This window comes from Indicator indicator, chromosome 30 (genome assembly GCF_027791375.1).
Source record: "Indicator indicator isolate 239-I01 chromosome 30, UM_Iind_1.1, whole genome shotgun sequence".
In the NCBI taxonomy this organism is placed as follows: Eukaryota; Metazoa; Chordata; class Aves; order Piciformes; family Indicatoridae; genus Indicator; species Indicator indicator.
Window position 1 is genome coordinate 7,695,147 of NC_072039.1, and position 10,964 is coordinate 7,706,110.

General features: G+C 44.2%; 1 protein-coding gene across 1 annotated transcript in view; it reads right to left on the reverse strand.

Moving 5' to 3' along the window:
• CASTOR2 (cytosolic arginine sensor for mTORC1 subunit 2) overlaps positions 1 to 10,505 on the reverse strand; it is a 126,848-nt gene extending 116,343 nt beyond the window's left edge. The window contains exon 1 of the mRNA XM_054394227.1: positions 10,235 to 10,505. Coding sequence (XP_054250202.1) covers positions 10,235 to 10,347 — 113 coding nt within the window. The 5' untranslated portion in view covers positions 10,348 to 10,505. The remainder of the gene's footprint in view (positions 1 to 10,234) is intronic.
• Positions 10,506 to 10,964: the final 459 nt, after the last annotated feature.

The following is a 10,964-nucleotide window of genomic DNA, read 5'->3' on the forward strand; positions in this document are numbered from 1 at the left end:
GGCTGGATGATCTGCAGAGAGCCTTCTCGACCTCAACCATTCTGTGAAGATTTGCTGTTTTCTAACGTTGTGATGACAGCATGGGACCAGACTTAGACAGAAAAGGCTCCACTATGGCATTAACTGTCAAAGTCCTGCATGAGGACTCCACGTATCAACGAGACATCCATGCTTTTTCATCAAGCCAATCCTGTGCTTTGTCATCTTCTGTTCTTCATCTCCCCTCCTTCCCATCTCTCCCCTCCAGAACAACATAAAGTCTGCTTTGGTCAAACTGAATTTTTGCTAACTTCTTCTATGCTCAACCAAAATGATACTGCTCTAGCAAAGTGGTTCCTGGCAATCATCAAAACACTGTTAACACCTGAAATACTGAAAAGAAAGTGACCATTAACAAAAGCTCTGTGACAGAAAAATGCTTTGTTGTTTAGGAATCCAGCTTTTGTGTGCATTTGTAACTGCCCTTACCCTGCCTGCAACGCACGCAACTCAAATCCATTTCATTGCCCAGAGTAATGTATTAATAACATTTGCACAGAAATTGCTAGATTATGTTTTGCATGAAAAAACAAAAACAACAAACCCACCACCTCTTAACAAAACCAAAAATCTATCTCAGTTTGTGTCCATGAAAGGAAAATATTGCAAACCACAGTCCCACCACTTGCTGCAGAAAACCATTCGCTAACTGGTCTAAAACCTGTGATGAGCTCAGGAGGGGAGAGCATTGTTTCACACCTTACTAGCTCAGCAGATGCAAACAAGCCACACAAATTAAAACTCTATTTGGCACTTTCCTAGGCAATAACATACAACCCAACACACATCAGCTCAGTGCATCCTAAACTGTCCTCAACTTATCCCCACAGCGGTGAGAGATGGTTGCAGAAGGGGAGTGTTAGAATTAACCTAAGTAGTCTGAACATAATTTAAAGCACAATTCTAATTTTAACATTAGCTAATCTGATTTTAAAAGATCTGAAATAATTTCTGGAGTGATGGCAGCGTAGGTGTGAATAAGATCATTGAAACAATTAGCACAAGAACTGTGTTTGCTGCTGAAACTCCAAAACGAAATAAACAAGTCAGCTGAGGAGAAATCAGTGACAAAGGAACTGGAACCAGTTCATTTATGCAATTAACCAAATTTTCACACCAACAGCATCTTTTGCAAGAGTATTTTCCTCACTTCAAATTAGTCAGTTCAGTTCAGAATGCTCACTAGTTCATTCCAGGCCAAGAAACAAATCAGGAACTGAAAAAAGCAAATAAAGTTGTTTTTATTTTTCTTCCAGTCTGCAAACAAGAAATAGGTGTGGGAGGCTGAGATCTACAAGCTCCAAAGCCTTGACAAGCCCAGTCTCAACTCACCATCAGTTGCATTTGTTTAGCACAGGTCACATTACACAGCACAGTTATAAACACAAACCAGGCTGAGATATTTTCCTGAATACTCAGCACATTTAACGGTGCCTATTAGTTTAAAAATAGCAAATGAAAATGTTTGTTCTCCGTGTTACAATCAAACTCCAATTTTCACCCAAAAGCAGCTTGAAAAAGATCACAACTGAAAGATTAATCATGTCGTAAGTCATCCATCATTTTGCAAAGAGCATAAAAATAAAGATTAAGTAAATCTATGTAAATGTACACAGCTGCTTAGATGCATACAGAGTATGAGAAGGCTCATTACTAACAACCACCTTTATTTTTTTTCCTCCCCCCCCCTATTTTTTTGCCAAGACTACATTTATTTGCAAGTGAGTGCCTCAGAGGCTAGCAAAAGAGGAGAGTCAATCTTTCTTTAGGGAAAGAAATAAAAGCTACAAATGTTAAACAAGATTAACATGGGGCATTTCAATCAAGGTCTCCAACTTGTCAGCTTCAACCAACTCACCCTGTAAAACAGGATACATGTGTGGCATAATAAAGGGTTGAACACTGATCTTTTAACCACAGAACCAGGATAAATATTCAGGTATCACTCAAGCCAGTGCATATCATTACCCAGGTTCTCTGACACATAACATTTCTAAAAAGCCTGAACAGAAAAGGACAGGGAGAGTCACACCTACATTTTACTGTTCTAGCCACGTCAACACTTGAAACTTTCCCCCACTCTAATTTTTTTAATTCACCTATCTGAATACTTTACATAAAACTTAAAGCTTGCAACTGACTTCGAGTGATGTAGCCTGCAACACATTATGACATCTCTAGTAGCCTCTGTAACAAGGACAGGAAAACTTTGGAGGCAAAGAAAATGAACTTTGCCTTTATAGTTATGTCTTGATCAAATAGATCCACACTCAAGAGGGTTTGGTTCCTACTTTATAAACAATTTGTATTGGAAGAATTTTGGGTTGAGGACAGCCTACCACCAGTAACAGCCAACATCTCCCTACTGTTACTGGCCAATAAGTAGCAGAGTTCAAAATATCTCTTCCATCACATTAAAGAAACTTAACTGTACCACAAAAGGCATGAAAAAAATCCTCACTCTGCCTACTGAGACATCCCCACAAAAGCAAACCTCAGAAGTGCCCAAAATGGTTTGCTGCCACCACACAAACTCACCACTTCTCTTTTCCCTATGCTAAAGAGAAACTCTGATAATCCCAGGTACAGCAGTTTGCAGTTCAGCAGTAGACTTTTCATTTTCATCTCTAGTAAAGCACATTTTACAGACCATAGTAAGGAAGTCTGTTCTGGCTGGTGAGGAAGTTTAGGCACTCACTGCTAATAATAAATAAAACTTTATCAACCAGTACAAAATGTTAATTATACATGAGCCCACAGAAAATGAGATCAGATTCTCTGTTTCCATGGTCAGCACAGCAAAACTCTGTGGAGTACATCTGAAACTAACAAGGGAGCGTATAGTCACAAACCAGGCTTAATCAAGCTTTACTTCTTTTGTGCCATGATAAAACATTTCTGTCTGTTCTCTTCTCCCTCAACAAAAATTCTTATAGTTAGCTACACAAAGCCAAGCTGAGCTCAGGGAGAGGAGAGATCTTTCTACTTTGAAATCATAACTGCAACTTACAGACTTTGCTCTGTTGATTCTGAACTGCAATGAATGGAGTTATTTCCTCACATTCCTGTTGTATAATTCTTCCTTTACCAACCTTCAGCTCTCAGCAGATCAGAGCTGGAGTTTACTCTGGAATTGGCAGTAAACAAAAGAACAAATCTGCACTGTTTCCTCTGAAAAAAATGAAGACAGAAATTGTAGCCCTTGCCCAAATACATTAAAACACTGAAACGTGCAGGACGATTAAAGAGTTGTGTATTAGATAAATGAGGTAGTGTGCTCAACAGATTAAAAAAAAAAAGAGAAAAGAATAGAGTGGAAAGATTTACATATTTATAGAGCACAAACAAGGCATTGTCAAATAGTTCCAGCCATCAAATGGAGGCTAATTTAAGTTGCAACTAAGTGGAAGGAGTAGCCTGTGGATTCAAACTATTGTGTTAATGAACAACTCAGCTGTTACTTCTTGATGAGGAATGCACAACAGTGATACTTCTCCCTAACAGACCTGCGGTAATACATTTGCTCTACTGCTGAAGCAAAGAGCATCCAGCCTGCAGGAGGACTCAGCTAGGAACTATTAAACTCCACATTTTTTATTTAAATATTGACTTTCATCTGAAAGTAATAAACAAATATTGAGCTGAAGGGATTTTTAATGAGTTACATGGCAAAAGATAAATATTTTTCTTCTTTATTTCTCAGCTCAAACTCACTGGGCACCACTGTTGTTTCCCAAACACCACTAATGTACCTTATCCCCAGATGCTGCTTTATGTCCATGCAGCAGTTTTGCCAACGGATGGAAACAGTTTAGGACAGGAAATAAGGAAAAACAACCAGCCCACTACAAACTACAGCCAGGTATTTATTTATTTGAAAAGGCAAATGTTCAAGTTCAGACAAGAGAAATAAAATACTTTGAAAAAAGAACAGCCCTGTTAAAATGTCCAGTATTTAAACCAACCTTTTTCCAACACACAGTGCTCCCCAGCATTACACTGCAGGCTTGATCTGGTACTTCTGTTCCTTCTTTTGAATTTCATTTAGTTTCTAAGCACTCCTGTCAGCTTCTGACTTGGCATCAGCCTTAGCCTGATGGGACCACACGGTAGGTTGAGGACTGCATGACAGGACTGCCAGGCAAAGACAGATACAAAATAAGGCAGTGCCCCACTGGTCTGCCCATGTACCAGAAGCAGAAAAGAAAGGAAAATAATAACATTTGTAGGTAAACAATAAGAGACCATCAGGAAGGAAATCTGCTCTTTCCCAGGTTTAATGTATTAAAACACTGCAGAAGGTTCTCACAGTCCAGCAGCAGCTAAAACATTCAGTGCCCTTGAACACAATTTGATGACACTCAAAATTAAAGAGTTTATGTCCTTCAGTAACCCAAACTTCTATTCTCTCTCCTTTTTTTCATTTCTCTGATTCTCACTCACTCTTACTCATCCTGAACATCCACCAGCAAGTTCAGCACCATACACACACGTGGGGATGCAACCCAGAAGGCAAAGCATTCTGAGGAAGCGCAGGCAGGAGGCATTAGCCATGAGGCTTGCCACCACTCCAGCCTCCCGTGGTGTCTGGACATCAGTGCTCAGTGCTTCTGTAACAGATGGTCACCAAGTCAGACTGAAAAAGAAGTCCCCAAGCCTCAAATATCACATACACTTCCAGGGGAAAGGGGGAAAAGAAAAAAAAAAAAAGGATGACATTTTGGAGAGTCTTTTCCATACCAAAAAAAAACAGGAGCAAGCTGGATTAGATGAGTAAACACATTCCTACCACTTGCAAAAATCTTCATTCAATGGTCTTCCTAGGGCACACAGGATGGCAGAAGCCAAAGGTAAAAAATAACAATCATTAAAGAAAAAAAAAAAAGGGAAGGAAAGAAAGGAAGATTTTAACCAGAGGAGTAATTTGCCTTTGCCAGATGACCACCCAATGTTGCAGACCCTTCTGGATTTCATACAAGGGCATAAACAACATTTGTTTGTCTGAGCTCCTACCAAAGGAAACAGGCTACACTGAGCTCTTGAATGCCCTCCAGTGATACATAGATACATTTTAAGCACTTGTTTGTAGTATTATGCTCTGAAATCCCAAACAGACCTTTTATTACAGTATCTCAAATTTCAGGACACCCAGGCGGTAAACAAGCGATCAGGGAAGGAGAAACACTTCAGAGTGTCTCATTAGCAACAACACCCTGTTTGTAAGTGGAGGTGTCAATTATTACTAAGCAAAACGGACAGATTGCCAAAAATGCCACCACGAATTTCAAGATAACAATCCCAGTTCCATTGTTTGTTCAAGGACCAAAGAAAACCCAGGTTATTCTGTGCACGTCATCAGTGTTCACTTCTCGTGACGTTTTTTTATTAGAATGGATAGTTTGAAGCACCTCTCCACTCTAAGAATACCTCCTGCCTTCAAGAGGCTGCAGCACTGAACACAGGGTAGAGCCCAGCCTGGCTCTTCCACCCTATCCTGCTTCTCTGGGAAGCATCTCACTCACACAACCCCCAATACACACCAACTGCACCTCTAGAAGACCTGAGCGTTGTGGCAAAGAAACCAGGCTGACAGAAGCTTTTGGCTGCCTTAAACATTTCTGTGACCAGGGTCTCATCCTTTACAGATGCAGAACTTTTTTCTTCTCTTTAGCATGCAGAAATAATGATCAGCCCAAACTACACAGTAGCTGAAAACTCCCAGCTGGAGATTCCAATGCTTGTGATGCTACCTGACCTACCATTATGTTAACCACACAACCCTGGGCATAAACTGACCACTCAACTTCATCCTTGTTATAACTTAATAGCATTACAATTTAAATAATACCTTCCTCCCTCAACTACTTTGACCCTTTACCACCACATCTCTGTATCACATAATGGAATAGAGAGAGGAAAGGCTACTTGTGAACTCAGGCTACTTGTTCAAAGGTCTACCAAAGCACTGTCCAGAAATTGGGCCAATTGCACAATACAGATGCAGTGCTTGGGAGAATCCTGACCCCACTTTATTCTCCAGGTCTTGAAGTCTCCATACATTTCTGTACACCTTGAAAAGGCAATGTCAGGTTCCCCTTCCTTCTCCCTACTGCATGCACTGGTGGCTCAGTGCAAGCACTATCCAAGACTGTCCTTCCTTCCCCTCCAGTCAGATTTAATTCCTATGCAGTAAAAGGAGATGCAGTTAAAAATATTTTGCAAATAGGTAAAAAAAAAAAAAAAGAAAAAGAAAATGACAGAAGTGTAGCAGCACATGACTACATCTCTGAAGTCCTCGAGGAAGTTACTTGTGGCACATCACCCAACAGCATGAGATGGTTTAACTCCGACCAAGGAAGCAGAGACAATTTTGGTAAGAGGAGAGCTGTTCTTTTTGCAGCACACAGGAAGCTGAAGGTAGGAGTTTACAGATGAGCAGAGTCCTCTGCCCGACAGAACTAGCATTTACAGAGCACGCACACAAAAGAAAAAGGGCATAATGTTAACACCAGGCAGGCTTCTTGTATTTGCACACATAAAGATGCAGCACACCTTCTGAATAAGCGAAGATCCCTGGCTCCACGGAACTCTCTAGCCAAATACAGCAACGATACAATCAGCAAAACACTAGGGTGATGATGACAGCAATAGCAAAAAGATTAGCAAGCAACTAGAAATTCCAGGGATGTGATCCTCCACTAGGGTGCCTGGCACAGCTCAGCTCACTGAGCTCACTCTGCACTGGCTTATACAGGCAGAGTATTAAGAACACACAGCTCAGTGTAACTGCTTCAGAGTTCTGCTGTTATTTATTTCTGGACTACCTGTCTTAATGCAACTTTGCATAAAGCACCTCATGCCTAACTCAAAGTTATGATTAATAGTGTTTTTCTTTCAGCTCAGCTCAGCCCACTCTTTTATTCACTGCTAGCCTCACCTCTTCACCTCCTTAACTGCTTTCTTGCTTCTGGCCATCGGAATAGTTCCAAAATTGCTGTTCTTTGTTCAAAAAAAGACTGCTATTGTAACAGAAGCTAAATTAAAAACCTCATGCCATGAACAAGGGCACACTGGAAGTGGCAAAAGGCCAAATAAAGAGAGGGAGATTTGTTACTTTTCCTTCCCAATAGGATTAAGAAAAATGTACAAGATGTAAAAAAAGGTTCCAGCCCTTTTCCCTGGTGTATGAGAACATAAAGGAGTCTCCAACACTCCCTCCAGGTCACTTCTCAGAAGAGCCTATGTAAAAATAGGAGTTTCATACATGGATAAGGATAGTGATGATGATGTCATCACCACCTCTCTGGATCACATATGTCTCACAAATCATTATTTCTTACTGGCAGCCTTGCAGCACAGGTGAAAAACTCTGCTCAAGGTCTCACTGGGAAAAATGTAGGTGGTATAAGTAATGGCACCTTTGCTATCTCATCAGAGCAGATTAGGAACGATGTAGGCCACCTTCCCCTTCCATCCCCCAAGTGGTCCTTTTCAGATGGGGTAGTTGGGAAAGAAGATTTGTCTTGCACCCATATAAAAACTTATTGTCTCCTGGGCACACTCACTGCTTAAAGGAAGAGGGAAAAAAAAGACAGTGGGATCATAAATTTCTGGAGTTACATCTCCAAGACTCTCACCTTCCTCATACACATGGCAATCATCAGAGCAGAAAGGCTCTGGGGCAGGGACCTTGGTTGCTTCAGGGCACATAAAAAAAGCACACAGGAGAAGGCAACGTAAAAAGCACAGGGGAGAAAGCAACGTTTCAGTATTGTCAGTTGTCTTATGAACGACATAAACAAGCTTCCCCCTCTCTCCCCTGCATCTCTACTGTCTGCAAAAACAGCAAAACAAACAAAAGGGAAACAAGTAGAAGTTTCCTGTGCCAACAAACCTTTCCACAAACAGTTTTTTGTTCCTGACCAGTGAGAACCGATGAAAGTAGGGAAAGATTATTGATACTCACTGTACATGGAAAGGGCCAGACACCCCAGTAACCAGAAGCAATACCTAAATGTCAAGTGCTGCACCCAAGTGTAGGGCAAGGTATCATATACATAATCCAAAAGGCTTATCTTACTGTCCTAACCCTCTCACAGCTCTCTAACGCTGAAGATTTGAAACGTAGTGTGAAACAAAACCACAAGAGGACCATCTCTGAACTTGAAAGGAAACCCTCACCAAACCCCAGACTATGCATTAAGGGTGGCAGATTTAAAGATCTCCCTGTTGACCTTTACAGTGACATTTTAAGCATGGGAGGGGGAACAACAACCCTCCAAAAAAAAAAAACCCAAAAAAACAAACCAAAAACCAAACCAGCAACTGCTTTCATTTATAATGAAACAACACATTAAAAATAGAAATGTAAGACTGAAGAGCCTTTAATGCCCAGTTAAGTATTCAGGGACAGCAGTAAACAAGGTGCTGATATACCTTACACTGCAAACAACCTTAGTGGTGAGCCAAATGGGACGAGCCCCAAATCAGAGTGAAATTTCAATGCATGAAGTTTAACTGTGAGATAAGGGAGTGTAATCAAATTACACCACAAATAGGTCCATTCATCCACAAGCACTATCGCAGAGAGAGGATTGAATTACAGCTTAGAAGAAAACAATTTAAGAAATAAAAAGCAAATTTATTATCTATTTATTATTTTCCTACTGCCAAGGAACATTTCCCACCTTCATACAAGAACGCTATTCGAGATGAATCTGGGCAGAAACCGAAATACTAATTATCAGGCTGGAAAAACAAGAAGAGTTTGAGCTGTGCTATTTACATTTGTATTCCTCTTTCTGAATAGAGCAACAAAGTCAACAAGCTAAGTGAAGGCACAAGAATATGCAATTGCAGTTCAAGTTGTTTTGCTGTGAAAGGCCTAGGCAGCTTCATACACTCAATAAACTGGCCTGAATATGTTTGTTTTTTTTTCCTCCTCTTAGAAGAGAATAAAATTCTCACAGTGCCTTCCACTCCAGTTTGGTGTTTTATTTTTCTTCCCTCTCTTTTTGTTTTTTCCCCGAAAGCTATCACAATCCATATTACTCAATACCACGATTTTTAAAGAGAACCAAGTGCAAGGCATTGCATTGCCCCCCGTCCTCTCCCAATTTGGCAGCACTGAAAAAGCACCTTTTGGAACAAACACGCGTGTGGAGGATTCGCTCTCAGGGAGTGCTGCAAGGAACAACAACCAAGGAAAAGAAAAGGCGAGAGGGAAAAAAAAAAAATCCACCACCACTCCTCCTCCTCTGGTTGCTGTTGTTGCCTTTGTTGTCCGGCGGTCGCCCCGAGCCCGCCGCCTGCCCCGGCCGGCCCCCGGCCCCCACCTGTTTTCATTCAGCCACTCGCGGCCGAGCGCAGCGGCCCGGGAAGGGCAGCGGGAGCCGCACCGGGGGCTGCCCTCCGGCGTCATGGGGGGGGACCCCAAACTCCAGCGCTGAGACCCATCATCAACTCCCACACTTGGGATGGGGAGGTGTCCGCACTCACCCCCCCCCACCAATAACCCTGTCCTCTAATGAGGTGGGTGTCCCCCCTCATTCCGGCACCCTGGCTTCTTGCAAGGAGGGGTCTCCTCATCCACCCTAGCACCCTGCCGATTTATCAGGAGGGTGTCCTCCGGACTCAACACCCTGCCCCTCTGCAGGAAGGAGGGTACTCTACCCCCTGGCAAGGAGAGTGCCCTCTATCCCAATACCGTGCCCCCTGGCAAGGGTGCCCCTCACCCCAGGACTCCGTGCAAGGAGCGTTCTCCATCCCGGGACCTGCTTTTTTTTTCAAGGAGGGCTCCCCATCGACCCACTCCTTTACAAAAAGGAGACTGCCCTGCCCCCTTGCAGTGAAGGTACCCCCCCTCCACCCCAGCCCCTTCGCAGAGGCAGAGGGTACCTCCCAGCACCCTGCCCCCTGGCAGGGAGGTGATCCCTCCTAAACACCCTGCCCCCTCGCAAGGAGGGTGTCCCTAACCCAGCACCCTGGAAGGTGGGACCCCCCTGTCCCCCCCTCCAGCACCCTGCTTCCTCGCAAGGTGGGAAACACCCCCTCCCCCCCGCCAGCACCCTGCCTCCTCGCAAGATAGGAACCCCCCCTCAGCACCTTGCTCCTCGCAAAGAGACCCCCCCAGCACCCAGCCCCCTTGCAGCGAAAGCACACCCAGCCCCCGCGCTGCCCCATCCCCAGCACCTACCTCGTCTTGGAGGACAGGAAAGCAAGTTTGATTAATCCATAGGTAAACAACTGGATGCTCTCCTTGGCTATGCTGGCCACTCTGAGCCTGTGCTCTAGGATGTGCAGTTCCATCTTTTCCTCTTTCTCATTTGTAGTTCATCTATCCCTGGGGTTTATTTTGTGTTTTTGAATGGGGAGGGGGAGGGGGGCTGTTATTGTCGGTGCCTTTTTTTAATTTTTTTTTTCCTTTCCCCCCTCCTCTGGCTCCTTCTCTCCCTTCCCGGCTCCGGGGGTGGGGACGGGGGCTGGGATGAGGGAGCAGAGGGTGCAAAAGTTGGACCGGCGGGGGAGGCCGGCGGGGCGCGGAGCGGAGCCGGGCAGGGAGGCAGCGGAGCCCGGAGTGCCGAGCAGCTGGTGCTCGCTGGAACAAACAACTTGCCACTCAAGCGCGGCCCAGCGCGCCTGCGCAGCGCCCCGCCGCATGCCGGGCCTTGCAGTCCGCCCGCCGCTACCGCGGGACGGCTCCGCCGCCGGCATCGGCATCGACTGCTGCGCCCTGCCCTGGGGAGGGGGCCCAGGGAGCGCTCCCCACCGCATCGCACCCCACCGCTTCTGCCTTCAGGGGCGATGTGGGCATGTCAGATAACTAGAAAGTAAACATATTTTTTAGCAAGGTTTGTAAGCCCCTGGTCAGGTTCATTTCTGTTGCATCTCTCTCGTTGGACTCGGGCAGGGGAGGCGCAAGGGGC